The following is a 21819-nucleotide window of genomic DNA, read 5'->3' as shown; positions in this document are numbered from 1 at the left end:
CAGATGATACGCAATGCTAAACGCCGTCACATTCTTAGCAATATTTTTTGCTCTTCTCATACTAACATCTGGAAGTTTCTTAGAACTGTGGGTGTTGGTAAGCAAAAAGTAGATTACCAGGGGACAATTGGTTTAGATATCATTAATTGTCATTTCTCCACCACTGCGCCACAACCACCAACACTCACTCAGATGATGAAGTAGAAGCTATAGACGAAGATATATATAAAGCCCTTTACAACAACTCAAGTGCCTACTTCGTATTTGAACGCCGGAGTGGGAATGTGCACGGATACCGAATTAGTTATGGGGCCACATAGTATTAGAAACAGGAATCACAGGATGCAGATGCACACTATTAATAAGTACTACAATATGTACATTATCCACAACTTTAATATACATTACAACAGTCGCAATATGATGCAAGAAACAATTTAATTACTAGTGGGCACAGTAGAAAAATAGCACGATAAGACCGAATTGATGAAATTAAGTGTAATGATATGATTTGACTTATATTGAACAAATTACAAATAAAATTTGTAAAAATAAAATTTTTAATCCTTTGTGTTGGTTCTTTATAAAGGTAAACCAATGAAAATCCACAAACATCGGAATAGACCATAGGGTCTATAGTAAAGACAAGCAGAGCTATGTAATTATTTTATTTTACTTTTTATCCTTTGTAAATAAGTGTAACATTTATACAATATTACAAAATAAAAAAAATATACAAAAAAAATTTACCGTTTAATATTTTTATGGATCTATCTAATTAAGTATGTGTATATGTGTATATCTACTATATAAAATCATGTATCTTATCATATTTAAGTAGTAATAAACATTGACTCATGCAGAATCATTCTCAAGCTTACGTATTCCGAATGCTCAACAGTATAATAAATTAAAACGACATTACACTAAATCCAACAAGGCGGACTGCTCAAGATAGCGGACTGATTATTTTTTACGCACTCCAATAATATGGGTATCCAATTAAAGGGTTTGCTGAGAAAAATACGAATAATCTGACATTTGCGCGAAATCCCTTAAGGTGATGGTGTACTGTTGCCCAAGTAAACAGTAAGAGTTAACGGAATCGAGTCTTAACTTACATCAATAGTATAGTGGAGAACATGATGGCCACCATAGAAGACAAGACTTCGGTCTTCTTGATTTACCTTTACCATGGTAATGCCCAGAAATTTTGTTGGTCTAATGGGTCTGAAATTTTGTTATTGTGGGGCTATCAAAATGATGATGCTGGGTTCGAATTATTCGGGTCTAATCGTGCTACTGAATCTTAATTACATTTTTTTTTAAATAATAATAGTATCAAACATTTAAAAAAAAGCATTTCGTTTATTTTTATTTTTTTATTGCTTTGAATGACGAGACGAGCTTGCCGTTCGCCTGATAGTAAACGATATGACCTCCCATAAACAGTAGAGACACCACAACACCTTGTATTACAAAGTATTGTTTGGTATTCCACTGCGCTCGCCATCCTGAGACATGAGGTGTGACATTAAAACAATAAAGGCAGAAAGTATATAGTTATTAAATACTAGCTTTTGCCTGCGGCTCCGCTCGCGTTATAAAGTTTTTCAGGCGAAAGTTTTCCGTTATTAAAGTCACGCTATATATTTTCCCGGGAGCTTATGTTCTTCCCAGGGTCTCAAACGGTCTCAATACCAAATTTCATCTTAATACGTTGGGTAGTTTTTGAGTTTTACACGTTCAGGCAGACAGATGCAGCGGGGGACTTTGTTTTATAATATATTTTTGTAGAACTTTTTAAGAGGAACAATCACGTCATACATCATTATTGCATATCTTTAACCGTTTACGCAGCGCACGCAACGGAAGCTCTCAAAACTTATAAATTTTCCCCGTTTTTGCAACATGTTTCATTACTGCTCCGCTCCTATTGGTCATAGCGTGATGATATATAGCCTATAGCACTCCAGGAACAAAGAGCTATCCAATACAAAAAGAATTTTTCAGTTCGAACCGGTAGTTCCTGAGATTAGCCATTACTGCTCCGCTCCTATTGGGTATAGCGTGATGATATATAGCCTATAGTACTCCACGAACAAAGAGCTATCCAACGCAAAAAGAATTTTTCAGTTTGGACCGGTAGTTCCTGAGATTAGCGCGTTCAAACAAACAAACTCTTCAGCTTTATATAATAGTATAGATTTATGTTATATAAACTATAACACAGAAGGAATTATGAAAAACCAAGCCCAACCAACCTAAGATACACGACATATATTAATAACAATGTAAAAGTATAATACATTTATATATTAGAAATAATTGTACAACTAACTACAATAAGACTTTATAGTAACATGACCATCACTTTCAGTGCAGCTGTTTTTCCATTATTCCTTCGGTTATTAATTGTCTTATTAATAAATTTTAAGTTTAAATAAAATTTTGTTTTTATTATATTAAATAAAAACAAAATTTTATTTAAACGCCCTAAAAATATGGAATAAACTTTTATGTGAATCAAACTTTGTTTTATACTGTGTAGAGATAAAAGATTAACTTGTAAATAAAGTAAAATTCGCTGTAAGTTTTTATTCAACGTCCCAGCGACATAAGGTGTGTGGTGAGGAGGCGCAATGCTTCACTTAAAGCCTGTGCGACTGATCCCACCTCATAACGACGATGTCTTGCGCGATCCCTCATCGAGAGGCCAAACGTCGCGTTCAAGACATCGTCGATTCGAGACGGAATAATCATTTATCGGAACCGACCCTACAGGTCTTTTGGAAGCTATGTCCTTAGCTGAATAGAACCAATGTGGCCCCATTCCTCTGCTTAATCGTCCGAATAATTTGAACCCATAATTTGATGACGATGGGAAAGCGAAAGTGTTAACCTCCAGTCTAAAGTCTCACTGATCTCTCACGAACATTCCCGTAGGCCACGACCATGTTGTTGAAGTTAATATTAATGTCGAAAGCAGTAAAATGTTCACCCGTACCATGATTCGGATCTTTACCACGTAAGTTAGGCCAATTATGACACACCCGTCGCCCGCGTTTACTCATATTCCGTCTGCTCGACTTCAGCGTCTGCAGGACTTGCAGAAAAAATTTCTAAGACTCGCACTCGGTACCCCGTCGTACATTCGTAAGCGCAACCTCCACGTGGGCACCGATATGCCGACCATCAGGCACTTTATGCGCATGGCCAATAGATGCTACTTCGATCAGGCAGTCAATCATGCAAATAAATTAACTAGGCAAAATTCCGGTCTATAGTCCACTAAACCGCGCTGAATGGAGACGGCGGCATTCAGTTCTGACAAACACAATGAACTATAAATTAGGGGTCGGACTCATTTTTGTTCTTTATTATTATCAAATATTTACGTTATATAATTTACAACACAGAAAGAATTATTTAAATCCGGTAAAAAATCAAGAAGTTATAAGTCTTTCAATTTCGTTAGAAGGGGTAAGTAATGAGAAACAGAAATGAGGCGCAATACCCACGTGTGACGTCATCGGGCATTACGATGCGTGCGAAAGAAAGGGATGAAGCGATATCCCCACATCGCGCCCACTTCGGAACATAGTAATATTTGAAATATGCATTACTGGCTCATTTTCTAAAAATTTGAATGCAGTTTTCGCAGGGAGGTTTCTTTTTCGTATTATTAACCATTACAAATAGAATAATGTACAAAATTAAACACAGGACCAGTGGCGAAGCGTCCATACAAGCCGATTCCCACCGGCTTCCCTTTTTAAGTTTTCGGTGAAACTATACAATATATTTTATAGGTAAATTTAAAATTACAACATATCAGACTGGACAATAATAATTATAATAGCTTAACTTATTAATAATTATCACTAATTAATGACATCTATCGGCCAGTAGCCCGATGTTTATTAATTTAATCGTTATCGATTACTCATTTAAAATAACGTTAGATGGCGCACCTCGTATTTAGTTCCCCAGAAATTCCGTTACCTACCTAAGTTAAATTGTGACGCCACAGGCGCAAGGTAACCCGCTATCAAGCGGCTTAATGTCGTAGTATGTTTTTTAATATAGATGGCAGCACTTTCTATGACTTCCTACTAGTGTTGTCGGAATCGTGCGGAAGATATGGGCAAAGGGAACCCGAGCCAGTTCGGTTTCACGTTAACCGACTATGTATAATTATCACTTTTTACGTCTATCAAACGTTGAAACGTCATAATGTATTATGCTACCAAGTTTCGGTGTTTGTAAATTGTCATATTTATTTTATTTTTTGATAGTTATGTGATATTTAGTTTGCTTTGATAGTTATGTGATATGTAGTTAGCTTTGTTTATTTATAAACTATAAAAATAAATGTGTATTATAATGGAAATAACTACCTGTGATCAGTTTAATGTCTACCTTTACGTAAGTATATTATTATTCTGTGATTTCACATATTACTATTTAGATGGTAAAATATTTGAAGTAGATCTGAAAGTTTTTGAATTTAGACACAAAATGTTTGTTAGAAGAAAATAAACATTATATTTTACTGAATTTAAAATAGCACCACGATACAAGCAATAGTTAACGAATAACCTTTCTTGATTATAATTTAAATTGATAATTATATAAGTTTATCGTGTGGGTAGACTTAAACTGTTGGTCTGTTTGGCGATCGTGATACCTATTTCTATTACATTTACAGTTTCATTTTACTTATATTTGTGGTTAAAGGAAGGAGAATTATCTACGTTTATTGTTCGATTTTATGAATGTTTCAATTATTTACGCATAATAGGTAATTTAGTAGGTATGTTAACGTTTGTTGATTTCGAATCAAGACTAATCCGTTGTCTTAGTTTTTGTTTTCCGATAAATTGCCCCCGTTATCTTAACTGACGCCAATTTTTTTTACACCGGGATACCTTTTGAAAAATTTCACCCTTCGCTACTGCACAGGACGGTCCCCTATTTTGACTGTTCGTCGTAAAAACGCGTTCCTGAAACTCTTACACTCCACAGGACCGCGGTTCTGTCCTCGCAGCCGAGGACCTCGCCACGTTCCCCGTCTTCCCGACCCTTCTAGCAGTACCGACCCGCGTGGCGACGCATAAGGCAATGGTTAGATTGTTAGTTTGTTACGACTACGCGCCTAATCATTAATGTGTCGTCCTCTTACAGTGACCGTCCTGAGCTGAGGCTCGTAACCGGTAAGTGGGTTGCCCTCAGCATGGGCGCCTTATTTTGAGGCGTAGCGAGCGCCTAAAGCGCTAACCCAAATTCTCATGCGTTTGTATAAGCCGGCTTTTACCAGGCTAACAAACGTAGTGTCATGTTAAAATAAAAGCTTTTATTTTTACATGGTATAAAACAAAGTTTTGTTAAATTAAAGTATATAATTTTTTTGTAGGGTATTTAAATAAAAGCTTATTTCTATATTTTTGTATATAGATTTTTTGTTTTAATGCGGCGGAAAGTCAAAACCGTTAGAATAATTGCAACAGGTATAGTTGTACTGGAAGTAATGGACTTGGCACAGTAAAGTCAATGTCTTCAGGATGGATAGAAGGGTATTTGCCGATTTTTTGTCATAAGCATTCATTTGTATTACGATTATCTATTTATTAAATATAACACATAATATTATAATTAAATAATAATAATAATATTCACAAGAGAAAACAAAAAATACGTGTTCTAAACGACAGTCAGACATTATGAGTAGCTGCGCACGCGGCACTTGTAGTTACTCAAACTCCCGTGGCGCCATCTAGCGTCACCGATAACACCTGGCGATCCTCGATATCTTAATGTTTTTACACAAGTCCCCAGCGTATAAAGTCGTCGACAACTCCGTTGATTCTCTCGCGGAGGAGGTCGCTCGTGTTGTTTACCACGAAGCTTTGTATGTCCAAGTCCTCGTCCACTTTAGGGGCGTTCTCTTCGTCTACGGTGATCACTGGCAACACCATCATCGCCAGGATCAATCCGAATGGAAGTTTCTGTAAATTTTATTACCTTATTACAAACATACACACACTCAAACCTTATATCCCCGAAGGGATAGGCAGAGGCGCAACTGGTATACCCAGGCTCCCCCGCGTGTATTTCGTTCCAAGATGTTAATGTTGGATGATAGGGAGCGAGCCTGTCGCAATATTGGGCACAAATTCAGACTCCGGGCTGATACTGAGTAGAAAAACCCAATATCCCTTTGCCTTTCCCGGGGATCGAACCAGAGACCTCACCACTGTAGTTGTACCGTAATACAACTACGCCATCGAGGCAATCATTACTTGCGACGGTAATAATTCGACGTGTCATCGTTAAAACGGACCTAGATATTTTTTAATATGTACAAATGGTGATGCGACAAAAAATAAAAATAATCACACGAAATGTCATGTAAGTGTCCAAAAATAAATACATACGTGTTCAAACTTTCTTATCTAAATTGAAGATTATTTATGAAACCATGCCCACTAGACCGTTCCGACACCGACCGATACCGTGGCGTGCCATACACGAAGCGTCAATAATAATGACCACTCACCGTTTTGTAGTCAAAGTCGAAGTCTTCTCTAGAATAGATCTCATCAGGGTTGAGAGCCAGTCTCTTCATGGCTAGGCTGAGCTCCTTGTAGTAGTGGTCCAGGAGCTGTTCGTAGTACTGGTCGCGGAACTTCTTGTCGGTGCCGGAGAAGATAAAGTACAGCAGATCGAAGGTCGGGGATGCTTCCCGAATGCCCTGGTAATCTATAATTTTTACCTCCACACTTCCATCCTGAAAATTATATACAAAGGTAATTATCAGTTAACCAGGGTCCGATCTAAAGCAGGGGTGTAGTTAGGTAAATGTCCAGAGCAAGAAAAATTTGGGATGTCAAGTAAGAATAATTTTATAAAATTACCATGCTTTGCAGCTCAACAAAAAGGTATATTTTATGGAAATTTTTTTAGAGTAACAAGTTCATGTCATATATAGTGTTAATGAAAAGGTTGGTGACTATTATTTTTGCCCGGAGCGACCAAGTAGCTAGATCGGGCTGGGAGATCATGTGTTCTGTTGCAAACTTCTAACATTACCTGACACGTTTATTTAAAAATAAACTTATGATGAAACCTGAGGTGATCCATAAAATAGCTTAATAGTTGAAGAGTACAAATTTATTTTAAACCAACTTTTGTTTGACAGACACTGCGAAGGAGTTTATTTTATAATATGTGAGTATAAGTCATTTAAGAGTCTTCTAGAACTTGTAATACTTATAAGCATATCTATAATGTTAGCGCAGGAAGAGTTTGTAATATTGTTACTTAGTCTCTTGTTTTTGCTAATAGGACAAATAATAATTACTTTTTATAAACCTCGGTATGGTAGGTGTAGGTACTCACCGCGTTCACCCTGTACATTTGGTTGCTGACTCTGTTATCGCAATGCGCCAGTACCTTCAGTTTCAAAGGTTTTGAAACATCATCAAAATTTAACGTCCCAACGGATGCTATGAATGCTTCCAATCTATTTCTATTTTCTTCCTTAACCAACGTAACTCCCTTGTTAATGATATCGGTGAAATGTTGAGTAGTCTCTTTATCCCATGAGAGTGATAAAGTTCCCAAATATTTATAAAATTCTTCCTTGTTTTCTTTCTCAAATGCGACAGACAGAGCGTGAAACTTAGCGATTTCCTCCACAGCCTTGGAGGCGTAGTCCCAATCCACCGACTTCATCCTGTCGTACACTGTGAACCCTTGTGCCGACAAGTCCTCCAACACGAGCACTTCTTCATACAGCTTGCTGCTGCATCCGTAACACTTCGGCGCTACAAACCGCTTGTCCTGCGGTACATTGTGCTTCTCTTGAAGGTTTTCGTATATTTTCATAAGTTTGGTGTAAAAATCGTTTTCCGCTTCAAATATTCGGAAACCTGAAAATTGTTGTCTAAATTTTTCTCCGACGGCTGCCACTTTTGCGAACAGTTTCAGCTCATTGTCTCCGTGGCTGATGGTGGCCTGGAACAGCTGAGTGGTGAAGTTGGCTCCGCCGCTGCTGATGGGCTGTATCTTCACTCGAGGAGCGACGAGCGCCCGCTCGGCCACTATCTTGTTCAGTATCTCGGTGAATATTTGCTTGTGTTCTGACATGGTTCGCGCTTCAATTGTAACTACGATGCGATGTCATACAAGCAAATGAGTTCCATGTTGTTTTTGTCGTGATTTAAATACAAAATATAATCTTATCTATATATTTCTGAGGTAGGTCACATCACATAATTTGATAAGTTATTAGATTATAATAAACGTAAAGTCATCGGCGTCGTTTTTCATTACTTATTTATATAACTTACCTTCTTGTATTATTGGCAGGGACCGAGAGGTCCTGCAGGTCAGGTCATACTGTGCGGAATTTTGGAGTACGTTTTACCCAGGGGTAGTTTGTGTGTGTAATGTGGCGCAGACGGTCGATCATATTTGGCTACTAATCTAATACTTAATTAGATTAGGTCATCATATAGATCATACTAAGCCAAATCCCTTCTGTCATATTCTTTAAAAAGTGTTCCACCAACACAATTACATTATAACAAGAATAAAGCTGGTGAAAGAAAAAGAAGATAATAGAATTATATTTAATAGAGGGTCCCTCCATAGTCTATAAGATATTATTACGGATAGACCAAACAAATAATGCTCCACTCTAATGTCGCGTTACGTTGTTATTATGCGATGATTATAGGCTATACATTTATTATTTTTTTCTTTAAATATTTTTCTTCTGTAAATGCTAGCAGCGCGATGGTAATGCCATCTAAAGAAACATTGTTTGTTACGGATATATGGCGGGGTATTAATAAATATGAATGATGTAATATTGTCTAATATCAACTAAACATAACAACGTAAAATAATATAACTGGCAGCTTTAGACCTTTCAGAAAAACGGCGACGACAGTGTTTTAATAATTGTCAACAAGTTTAAATTATTTTTTTACATATTTAACAGCAATTCATCATTTAGGTAGCTTAAGTGTTATTTAGAAATAATAATATTTATTCGTACAAATTGTATTGACGTATCATACGTGCAACTTTGTTCGCTTATGTGATAAAATATAAAATATTTTATTTATTTATTTAATTTAAATTCATAATTTGCCACAGGTTGGGTAATTTTGCCGGTACTCGAAGAATAGGGTACTGGAATCATTTTTGTTCTTTAATATTACCAAATATTTACGCTGCATAAACTATAATATAAAACGAATTATCAAAATTCGGTAAAAATCAACAAGTTATAAGTCTTTTAATGTCAGTGGAAGGGATAATTAACAAGAAACAGAAAAGAGACGAAATACCCACATGTGACGTCATCGGGAATTACGACGCGTGCAAAAGAAAGAGATGAAGCAATATCCCCACAACGCGCCCACTTCTGCACGTTATATGAATTACTAGGCCATTTTTTAAGCAATTTTTATGCAGTTTTCGCAGGAGTACTTCTTTTTCGTATTATTAATCATTACATATAGAATAATGAACAAAATCAAACATAGGCCGGTTCCCTATTGTTGTAGCTACTCATAAGGGTAACCTGTAGGCGATGATTATAGAAAATGAAGAAAACAGAACCAAGATAGTGCCCAAAAATCGATTTGGTCTAATTAGTCAGAAATTTTATTATCCTGGGGTTTTTAAAGTCGCCGATTATGATGCTTGTTTCCAATTATTCAGGTCAAAATCTTGCTACTGAATTATAATATTAAAAAATAATAATAAAAATATAATGGTTAAAAACAAGCTTTTATTTAAATGCTCATAAAGGAAAAATAAACTTTTAATGAATCAAACTTTAAATTAAACTATTTTATTGCGAAACGCGATAACCGAATCGAAACGAATCGAAAACCGAGATAAAATCCGTAAAATACTTTAATTTAAATGTCTAACATTCGCGTAGACTTAAGAAATCACTATGAATCAAACTTTATTCTGTACTTTGTAGAGATACGAGTTTCGCGCGAGATTTACTTGTGAAAATACTATGATCATTACGAGTAATTCGATCTTGACTAAAGTGAATTTGGCGTCATGCTTTTCGTTTTACATAGTATAAATTAAAGTTTCTTTACATCAACAGCTTATTATTAAACGGTTTTATTTAGCTCACCCCGATTGTTTGTTTGGGTCAAATTTAGTAATTGAAATTTAACCCTCTTCCCGTTACCTGATTGATATGAAATTTGGTATACGCCTTTGATTCTGGTGAGAATACCATCATCCATATTCAATATTATTGTGAATCCAAGATGGCCGCCGCTACAAGAAGGCGGACAACTTAGTTTTTTTCAATTCCATCAATATGGGTATCAAATGAAAGGGCTTGTCAAGTAGAATTCAGTGCACTATACAAAATCAAAATCAAAGATGGCCACTGCTACAAAATGGCGGATAATGTAGTTTTCAATCCCATCATTATGGGTATCAAAATAAAGGGCTTGGTAAGTATTATACAGTATACTATACAAAATTACAATATGAATGGCCCACCCAAGTCAAGATCTGGTATCCTGTCGAGGACTGTGTGGCGTTAGGGTGGCTAAAAATGATACCTCGCTAGGGGTACACCACCCAAGTTAAGGTAAAAGGTAAAAGCGCGCCGAGAAGTGTATGGCATTAGGGTAGTGGTCACCACTCTCAGGAAACTATTTGCGAATAATGAGGTGACAGTGGCACGAGACAGAATTTCTGATTGTCGACGAAATTTCCATGGTGTCCTACCAAATGTTGTGCATGATGGACGCATGATTAAGGCAAATTAAGAACTGTGAAGATGAGTTCTTTGGAGGAGTAAACGTATTATTCTTTGGTGATCTTTTACAACTGCCTCCTATTAAACAATCTGAAACGCCTGTATTCAAACAGCCAGAATATCTCCAACCAGCTACACATCTCTGGCGTTTATTGACACTGTGTGAGCTAACTGTAAATATGCGTCAGCAAGGTGATCACACGTTTATTGATATATTAAATGCTTTAAGAGTCGGTGAGCTAACTGTCCATCATTTTAGTATTTTAATGGGAAGACTTCTTGAAAACACAAGTGATGACTTTTCAATAGACAAGGCGTTGAGAGTGTACCCCACAAACCAACAAGTCAACGACCACAATTCTGCCGTTTTGAATTTGCATTTTTAGGAATTTATGTGACCATAGATATTTCCAGAAAGTGAGTAGGTTACGAGTTACTTTATTTTGAAAATATAACAATGTATACATATTGGTACCCATGACTGTATCCATGAAATTATTTTTTAGCTTTTAGTACATTTATCTGCAATATAAAACCGTTTAACTTAAAAAATTTTTTTACCGTTTTATTTTATATTTTAATTCAATGCTTTTATGATGGATAGAAGTCTGTTTGCCGCTTTTTTGTTATTAGCATTCATTTGTACTACGATCATCCATTAATTAAAATATAGTACCAATAAAATACCCAAAATCAAATAAAATTATTTATTTATAAGCATAGGTAGTTTACAAGTGTTATTGAAAAATATATTTTTCATCATGCTTTGTTGTCGCGTCAGCGTACAAAAATATATTATTTTTATATTGACTATTACATCCATAAGGGAAAACAAAAAATACGTGTTCGTATTCCTTTTTCTAGACGACAGTCAGACATTATGAGTAGCTGCGCACGCGGCACTTGTAGTTACTCAAACTCCCGTGGCGCCATCTAGCGTCACCGGTAACATCTGGCGATCCTCGATGTGTTAATGTTTTTACACAAGTCCCCAGCGAATAAAGTCGTCGACAACTTCGTTGATTCTATCGCGGAGGATGTCGCTCGTGTTGTTCACCACGAAGCTGTGCAAGCCCAAGTCCTTGTCCACTTTGGGTGCGTTCTCCTCGTCTACGGTGATCAGCGGCAACATCGTCATCGCCAGGGTCAACCCGAATGGAAGTTTCTGTGAATTTTATTACCTTATTATACACACACACATACTCACGTTTTATATACCCAAAGCGGTAGACCGAGGCGCAACTTGTACACTGACTCTCCCCCGTGTGTATGACTCCGGACACTTTGCCCAACCCCGGGGAATCGAACCCGAGATCTCAAAACTGCAGTCATACCGTAATAAAACTAAGCCATCAAGGCGGTCATAATTTTTACAATTCACATGCTTATATGACGAAAATAAATCGACGTGTTATCGTTAAAAGGATTAAGATATTTTAATGCATACGCATGGTGATACGATAAAAATAAAATAGTAAACTGACTGCCTCGGTGGCGTAGTTGTATTGCACGTCCGGTACAATAGCGCTCTGAGGTCCTGGGTTCGAATCCCGGGTCGGGCAAAGTGATATTTGGGTTTTTCTGCTCGGTATCAGCCCAGAGTCTGGAATTTGTGCCCGATATGGCGATAGGCTCGCCCCCTATCACATCATGGGACGGAACATACTTGGCGAAAAGTGGGTGCCCTAGTTGCGCCTCTACATACCGCCTTCGGGGGATAAAATGCGTGATGTTATGTATGTATGTATGTATGTAAAATGAAATGTTTTGTACATAAGTATCGAAAAATAAATACGTGTGTAACGCGAACGAAAGTTGCATACATCTACACCCGGCTTATAGCATTGTCCTAACCGAGCGTATGCACCATGCCTCGTTCCCGTCCCGTCCCACCGCTAGCGTCCGGCGACGACACTCGAGACCGGAACACGCGCGCGCGCCGACGTCGTATGGATAATTTTATTGTAATAGCCCGTTTTATGTTGTTTTGTATGTGTATATGGTTGTCCTCCGAACCCTGTGTTTTAATTACCACCCTTGAGAACACCTTCCTACACCGTATTAGAGCACTACGTGTTATTTTAATCCTGATAGAAGTTTAGTGGTGATACTATATTATAACGCGTTGCGACCACAGCACTCTAGCTATCTCGATACTTATTTCAAACTATAATTTTCTTAGATGATTTCAATCATCGTTGCTTGTTTCGAACATCTTAGTTCACTTTTGTAATAGTTAAATTGGTTTTAAGTTAAATTCACACAATGTGTGTTCCTCTGAATGAAAAAACCTTTAACAATACTGGTTGCCGCGCCTGATGAACCAGTTCTCATCGGTTGCTCGGTTTTAATATTATGTTGAGATCACACTATTGGAATCTGCTCTCTAAACCGTTTCACACTATGGCCAGGCTAGAAACGAGTCAGGCATAAAATATTATTTGTATTGAATAGTATGAAGCCATGCACACTAGATCGTCCCAACACCGACCAATACCGTCGCGTGCCATGCACGGAGCGTTAACAATTGTTGGCGAGAATATTTTGCCGCTGCCGCAACGCACCGTGCATGCGACGATCCTACGGTCAGTAAAACGTATCCACGGGTATGATACGCCGTAATGGGCAAAGTAGTCCGTGTCGTGTTTCTTTTCGTGCCTGATCGCACGCACATGCTATGTATAAAAAAACTATAAAATTGTCGTAACTCACCGAGTTATATTCAAAGTCGAAGTCCTCCCTCGGATAGATCTCATCAGGGTTGAGAGCCAGTCTCTTCATGGCTAGGCTGAGCTCCTTGTAGTAGTGGTCCAGGAGCTGTTCGTAGTACTGGTCGCGGAACTTCTTGTCGGTGCCGGAGAAGATAAAGTAAAGCAGATCGACAGCCGGAGACGCGCCCCGAATGGTCTGGTAATCTATAATTTTTACTTCCATGCCTCCATCCTAAAAATACATATTGAAACCATTTTCGTCATTTTTATTAATCAGAGCACATAGAAAGGGGAATGGAGCAGTCAGGCAAATGCCCAGATCAGGAAAAATGTTGGGCCGGCAAATAAAAATAATTTTATAATTACCATGCTTAGCAGCGAAACAAAAACATCGTTTTTTATGTTTTTTTTTTAATAATAAGCTCGTGACTTATATGGTCATGGCACGCTCTAGGGGAGGCCTATGTTTAGCAGTGGACAGTTGTAGGCAGATGAGATGAGACTTAAATGGTGTTACTGTATAGCATGGTGAATATTATTTAAGTTATCTTTAGGTGGAGGCTTATTGTCAGCAATTTGTTAGAATATATTGTTGTATAATTGTAAATTAGTCTGTAAGCCTTGCTAAAATGAAATAAATAAATATTATTTTTGCTCGGAGCAGCCAAATAGTTAGATCAGGCCATGCGATTATGTCGCAAACTCCTAACATTACCTGACACGTTTATTCAAAAATAAACGTATGATGAAACCTGAGGTGATCCATAAAATAGCTTAATAGTTGAAGAGTACAAATTTATTTTAAACCAGCTTTTGTTTGACTGACACTGCGAAGGAGTTTATTTCATAATATGTAAGGATAAGTCATTTAAGAGTCTTCTAGAACTTGTAATACTTATAAGCATATCTATAATGTTTGCGCAGGAAGAGTTTGTAATAATGTAACTTAGTCTCTTGTTTTTGCTAATAGGACAAATAATAATTCCTTTTTGTAAACCTCGTTGGTAGGTGTAGGTACTCACCGCGTTCACCCTGTACATTTGGTTGCTGACTCTGTAGTTTCACCGGTTTTAAAATATCATCGTTATCCACCATCTCAATAGATGCTATGAATGCTTCTACTCTGCTTCTTTTTTCTTCCTTGACCATATTAATTCCCTTGTCAATGATATCGTTGAAATATTCAGTATTTTCTGTATCCCATGAAAACGTTAAAGTTTCCACGTATTTATTAAATTCTTCCTTGTTTTCTTTCTCAAATGCGACAGACAGAGCGTGAAACTTAGCGATTTCTTCCACAGCCTTAGAGGCGTAGTCCCAATCCACCGACTTCATCCTGTCGTACACTGTGAACCCTTGTGCCGACAAGTCCTCCAACACGATGACTTCTTCATACAGCTTGCTGCTGCATCCGTAACACTTCGGCGCTACAAACCGCTTGTCCTGCGGCACATTGTGCTTCTCTTGAAGGTTTTCGTAAAATTTTATGAGTTTGGTGTAAAAATCGTTTTCTGCTTCAAACATCCGGAAACCTGGAAGTTCTTGCCTGAATTTTTCTCCGACGGCTGCCACTTTCGCGAACAGTTTCAGCTCATCGTCTCCGTGGCTGATGGTCACCTGCAACAGCTGGGTGGTGAAGTTGGCTCCGCCGCTGCTGATGGGCTGTATCTTCACTTGAGGGGCGACGAGCGCTTGCTCAGCCACTATCTTGTTCAGAAGCTCGATGAGAATTTGTTCGTGTTCCGACATGTTTCGCGCTGCGATACAATGTAATACTGACAATTGTTTCCATAATGTGCGTGGCGTGGCTTAAATAAAAATATTATCTTATCTGTATTGTCCTAACGTAGATTCTTAATATAGCATTAAAGTTAACATAGTATCTAGTTGATGCAATTCATACGACATCATTACATCATCGGCTACGGTAAGATTGTACCCTAGACATAATTGTCTTAATTAGGGGCTTTTAGTTATTTTTTTAGTAGCCAGTTTCAGTTCATTTAACTTTTTTCCATTCCATGTATGGTAACTTACAATGCAATCTTTAATATTAGTTAGTTACAATAAGGTCGTATATAACAGGTTAAGGGCCTCTTACAAACAAACTCATCACAATATATTTTAATAACCGACCTAATACGAAAAGTACACTCTAATCTATGGTCGCAAATAAACAGTAATCAAATGTGTACTACCTTTTGGCTTGGGTGGTTTTATTTTATTTATTTATTTTATTTACTTTATTATTTATACATATATTATAACACCATAACAGTTGATACTAATGCGATGTTATACAGATTTAATCTTAATAATTGATTCCAATACATCTATGAGCCATTTCTGTGAATTAGCATTAGCACCCCTCGCACCACGCAGTCTCGCTGCATCACGGACCCTGGATCTTATACTCCATATGATAGGTCCTGATGCTCGAATGAGCATCTCCATCTGCAGGCTTCCAGGAGGGTGGGACGCCACGGGGAATGAAATCGCACATATACTCATAATGTCGAAAGAGAGTATATCTAAGACCAACAAGCTGGTTGCTGCTTCTAACGAAACGTCCGGCAATTCAAAACAGAGGGTCGCTGCTTCCGTGGAAACACCCCGAAACATGCAGGGACCGGTCGCTGCTTCCTCCTTGGAAGCGCCTGGCCCTGCACATTGATCGCCACCGCCTTTACGTAGGAACCGTGCCTGCCATAAATGTAGAGGAGACAGGTCGAAGGAAAATCGGAGTTACTTCAAACAAGTGTCAAATCGGTGTAATCAGATGATACGCAATGCTAAACGCCGTCACATTCTTAGCAGTATTTCTTGCTCTTCTCATGCTCACATCTGGAAGTTTCTTAGAACTCTGGGTGTCGGCAAGCAAAAAGTAGATTACCAGGGGACGATTGGTTTAGATATCATTAATTGTCATTTCTCCACCAATGCGCCACAACCACCACCACTCAGATGATGAAGTAGAAGCTATAGACGAAGATATATATAAAGCCCTTTACAACAACTCAAGTGCCTACTTCGTATTTGAACGCCGGAGTGGGAATGTGCACGGATACCGAATTAGTTATGGGGCCACATAGTATTAGAAACAGGAATCACAGGATGCAGATGCACACTATTAATAAGTACTACAATATGTACATTATCCACAACTTTAATATACATTACAACAGTCGCAATATGATGCAAGAAACAATTTAATTACTAGTGGGCACAGTAGAAAAATAGCACGATAAGACCGAATTGATGAAATTAAGTGTAATGATATGATTTGACTTATATTGAACAAATTACAAATAAAATTTGTAAAAATAAAATTTTTAATCCTTTGTGTTGGTTCTTTATAAAGGTAAACCAATGAAAATCCACAAACATCGGAATAGACCATAGGGTCTATAGTAAAGACAAGCAGAGCTATGTAATTATTTTATTTTACTTTTTATCCTTTGTAAATAAGTGTAACATTTATACAATATTACAAAATAAAAAAAATATACAAAAAAATTTACCGTTTATTATTTTTATGGATCTATCTAATTAAGTATGTGTATATGTGTATATCTACTATATAAAATCATGTATCTTATCATATTTAAGTAGTAATAAACATTGACTCATGCAGAATCATTCTCAAGCTTACGTATTCCGAATACTCAACAGTATAATAAATTAAAACGACATTACACTAAATCCACCAAGGCGGACTGCCCAAGATAGCGGACTGATTATTTTTTACGCACTCCAATAATATGGGTATCCAATTAAAGGGTTTGCTGAGAAAAATACGAATAATCTGACATTTGCGCGAAATCCCTTAAGGTGATGGTGTACTGTTGCCCAAGTGAACAGTAAGAGTTAACGGAATCAAGTCTTAACTTACATCAATAGTATAGTGGAGAACATGATGGCCACCATAGAAGACAAGACTTCGGTCTTCTTGATTTACCTTTACCATGGTAATGCCCAGAAATTTTGTTGGTCTAATGGGTCTGAAATTTTGTGATTGTGGGGCTATCAAATGATGATGCTGGGTTCGAATTATTCGGGTCTAATCGTGCTACTGAATCTTAATTACATTTTTTTTTAAATAATTATAGTATCAAACATTTAAAAAAAAGCATTTCGTTTATTTTTATTTTTTTATTGCTTTGAATGACGAGACGAGCTTGCCGTTCGCCTGATAGTAAACGATATGACCTCCCATAAACAGTAGAGACACCACAACACCTTGTATTACAAAGTATTGTTTGGTATTCCACTGCGCTCGCCATCCTGAGACATGAGGTGTGACATTAAAACAATAAAGGCAGAATGTATATAGTTATTAAATACTAGCTTTTGCCCGCGGCTCCGCTTGCGTTATAAAGTTTTTCGGGCGAAAGATTTCCGTTATTAAAGTCACGCTATATATTTTCCCGGGAGCCTATGTTCTTCCCAGGGTCACAAACGGTCTCAATACCAAATTTCATCTTAATACGTCGGGTAGTTTTTGAGTTTTACACGTTCAGGCAGACGGATGCAGCGGGGGACTTTGTTTTATAATATATTTTTGTAGAACTTTTTAAGAGGAACAATCACGTCATACATCATTATTGCATAACTTTAACCGTTTACGCAGCGCACGCAACGGAAGCTCTCAAAACTTATAAATTTTCCCCGTTTTTGCAACATGTTTCATTACTGCTCCGCTCCTATTGGTCATAGCGTGATGATATATAGCCTATAGCACTCCAGGAACAAAAGCTATCCAATACAAAAGAATGTTTCTGTTCGAACCGGTAGTTCCTGAGATTAGCCATTACTGCTCCGCTCCTATTGAGTATAGCGTGATGATATATAGCCTGTAGCACTCCACGAACAAAGAGCTATCCAACGCAAAAAGAATTTTTCAGTTTGGACCGGTAGTTCCTGAGATTAGCGCGTTCAAACAAACAAACTCTTCAGCTTTATATAATAGTATATAGATTTATGTTGTATAAACTATAACACAGAAGGAATTATGAAAAACCAAGCCCAACCAACCTAAGATACACGACATATATTAAAAACAATGTAAAAGTATAATACATTTATATATTAGAAATAATTGTACAACTAACTACAATAAGACTTTTTAGTAACATGACCATCACTTTCAGTGCAGCTGTTTTTCCATTATTCCTTCGGTTATTAATTGTCTTATTAATAAAGTTTAAGTTTAATTCCTAAAAATATGGAATAAACTTTTATGTGAATCAAACTTTGTTTTATACTGTGTAGAGATAAAAGCTTGTCGTGAGATTAACTTGTAAATAAAGTAAAATTCGCTGTAAGTTTTTATTCAACGTCCCAGCGACATAAGGTGTGTGGTGAGGAGGTGCAATGCTTCACTTAAAGCCTGTGCGACTGATCCCACCTCATAACGACGACGTCTTGCGCGATCCCTCATCGAGAGGCCAAACGTCGCGTTCAAGATATCGTCGATTCGAGACGGAATAATCATTTATCGGAACCGACCCTACAGGTCTTTTGGAAGCTATGTCCTTAGCTGAATAGAACCAATGTGGCCCCATTCCTCTGCTTAATCGTCCGAATAATTTGAACCCATAATTTGATGACGATGGGAAAGCGAAAGTGTTAACCTCCAGTCTAAAGTCTCACTGATCTCTCACGAACATTCCCGTAGGCCACGACCATCTTGTTGAAGTTAATATTAATGTCGAAAGCAGTAAAATGTTCACCCGTACCATGATTCGGATCTTTACCACGTAAGTTAGGCCAATTATGACACACGCGTCGCCCGCGTTTACTCATATTCCGTCTGCTCGACTTCAGCGTCTGCAGGACTTGCAGAACAAATTTCTAAGACTCGCACTCGGTACCCCGTCGTACATTCGTAAGCGCAACCTCCACGTGGGCACCGATATGCCGACCATCAGGCACTTTATGCGCATGGCCAATAGATGCTACTTCGATCAGGCAGTCAATCATGCAAATAAATTAACTAGGCAAAATTCGGTCTATAGTCCATTCAACCGCGCTGAATGGAGACGGCGGCATTCAGTTCTGACAAACACAATGAACTATAAAATAGGAGGCCGGACTCATTTTTGTTCTTTATTATTATCAAATATTTACGTTATATAAATTACAACACAGAAAGAATTATTTAAATCCGGTAAAAAATCAAGAAGTTATAAGTCTTTCAATTTCGTTAGAAGGGGTAAGTAATGAGAAACAGAAATGAGGCGCAATACCCACGTGTGACGTCATCGGGCATTACGACGCGTGCGAAAGAAAGGGATGAAGCGATATCCCCACATCGCGCCCACTTCGGAACATAGTAATATTTGAAATATGCATTACTGGCTCATTTTCTAACCAATTTGAATGCAGTTTTCGCAGGGAGGTTTCTTTTTCGTATTATTAACCATTACATATAGAATAATGTACAAAATCAAACACAGGACCAGTGGCGAAGCGTCCATACAAGCCGATTCCCACCGGCTTCCCTTTTAGGTTTTCGGTGAAACTAAACAATATATTTTATAGGTAAAATTTAAAATTACAACATATCAGACTGGACAATAATAATTATAATAGCTTAACTTATTAATAATTATCACTAATTAATGACATCTATCGGGCAGTAGCCCGATGTTTATTAATTTAATCGTTATCGATTACTCATTTAAAATAACGTTAGATGGCGCACCTCGTATTTAGTTCCCCAGAAATTCCGTTACCTACCTAAGTTAAATTGTGACACCACAGGCGCAAGGTAACCCGCTGTCAAGCGGCTTAATGTCGTAGTATGTTTTTAATATAGATGGCAGCACTTTCTATGACTTTCTGCTAGTGTTTGTCGGAATCGTGCGGAAGATATGGGCAAAGGGAACCCGAGCCAGTTCGGCTTCACGTTAACCGACTATGTATAATTGTCACTTTTACGTCCATCAAACGTTGAAACGTCATAATTTATTATGCTACCAAGTTTCGGTGTTTGTAAATTGTCATATTTATTTTATTTTTTGATAGTTATGTGATATTTAGTTTGCTTTGATAGTTATGTGATATGTAGTTAGCTTTGTTTATTTATAAACTATAAAAATAAATGTGTATTATAATGGAAATAACTACCTGTGATCAGTTTAATGTCTACCTTTACGTAAGTATATTATTATTCTGTGATTTCACATATTACTATTTAGATGGTAAAATATTTGAAGTAGATCTGAAAGTTTTGAATTTAGACACAAAATGTTTGTTAGAAGAAAATAAACATTATATTTTACTGAATTTAAAATAGCACCACGATACAAGTAATAGTTAACGAATAACGTTTCTTGATTATAATTTAAATTGATAATTATATAAGTTTATCGTGTGGGTAGACTTAAACTGTTGGTCTGTTTGGCGATCGTGATACCTATTTCTATTATATTTACAGTTTCATTTTACTTATATTTGTGGTTAAAGGAAGGAGAATTATCTACGTTTATTGTTCGATTTTATGAATGTTTCAATTATTTACGCATAATAGGTAATTTTGTAAGTATGTTAACGTTTGTTGATTTCGAATCAAGACTAATCCGTTGTCTTAGTTTTTGTTTTCCGATAAATTGCCCCCGTTATCTTAACTGACGCCAATTTTTTTTACACCGGGATACCTTTTGAAAAATTTCACCCTTCGCCACTGCACAGGACGGTCCCCTATTTTGACTGTTCGTCGTAAAACGCGTTCCTGTACACCCACAAGACCGCGGTTCTGTCCTCGCAGCCGAGGACCTCGCCACGTTCCCCGTCTTCCCGACCCTTCTAGCAGTACCGACCCGCGTGGCGACGCATAAGGCAATGGTTAGATTGTTAGTTTGCTACGACTACGCGCCTAATCATTAATGTGTCGTTCCTTACAGTGACCGTCCTGAGCTGAGGCTCGTAACCGGTAAGTGGGTTGCCCTCAGCCTGGGCGCCTTATTTTGAGGCGTAGCGAGCGCCTAAAGCGCTAGCCCAATTCTCATGCGTTTGTATAAGCCAACTTTTACCAGGCTAACAAACGTAGCGTCATGTTAAAATAAAAGCTTTTATTTTACATGGTATAAAACAAAGTTTTGTTAAATTAAAGTATATAAAATTTTTGTAGAGTATTTAAATAAAAGCTTATTTCTATATTTTTGTATATAGAATTTTTGTTTTAATGCGGCGGAAAGTCAAAACCGTTAGAATAATTGCAACAGGTATAGTTGTACTGGAAGTAATGGACTTGGCACAGTAAAGTCAATGTCTTCAGGATGGATAGAA

General features: G+C 37.4%; 3 protein-coding genes across 3 annotated transcripts; all 3 read right to left on the bottom strand.

The window, feature by feature from the left end:
* Positions 1 to 5607: 5607 nt before the first annotated feature.
* LOC115447250 lies at positions 5608 to 8204 on the bottom strand. The gene is made up of 3 exons (XM_037439447.1): positions 7402 to 8204; positions 6560 to 6790; positions 5608 to 6008 (listed from the first exon to the last, which is right to left on the bottom strand). Exons 1-3 carry the CDS (start codon positions 8149 to 8151, stop codon positions 5823 to 5825), a joined length of 1167 nt encoding a protein of 388 aa, XP_037295344.1. The 5' UTR covers positions 8152 to 8204; the 3' UTR covers positions 5608 to 5822.
* A 3304-nt stretch (positions 8205 to 11508) lies between these two features.
* On the bottom strand, positions 11509 to 14661 carry LOC119189501. The gene is made up of 3 exons (XM_037439393.1): positions 14550 to 14661; positions 13529 to 13759; positions 11509 to 11981 (listed from the first exon to the last, which is right to left on the bottom strand). The coding sequence occupies exons 1-3, from the start codon at positions 14565 to 14567 to the stop codon at positions 11796 to 11798; spliced, it is 435 nt and encodes a 144-aa protein (XP_037295290.1). The 5' UTR covers positions 14568 to 14661; the 3' UTR covers positions 11509 to 11795.
* LOC119189508 lies at positions 14646 to 15276 on the bottom strand. Its single transcript, XM_037439405.1, has 2 exons — positions 14798 to 15276; positions 14646 to 14667 (listed from the first exon to the last, which is right to left on the bottom strand). The coding sequence occupies exons 1-2, from the start codon at positions 15274 to 15276 to the stop codon at positions 14646 to 14648; spliced, it is 501 nt and encodes a 166-aa protein (XP_037295302.1).
* Positions 15277 to 21819: the final 6543 nt, after the last annotated feature.

The sequence above is a fragment of the Manduca sexta genome, chromosome 16 (genome assembly GCF_014839805.1).
Source record: "Manduca sexta isolate Smith_Timp_Sample1 chromosome 16, JHU_Msex_v1.0, whole genome shotgun sequence".
NCBI lineage: Eukaryota > Metazoa > Arthropoda > Insecta > Lepidoptera > Sphingidae > Manduca > Manduca sexta.
The sequence above is the reverse complement of the archived record's forward strand: the minus strand, read 5'-3'. Positions and strand labels throughout refer to the sequence as shown.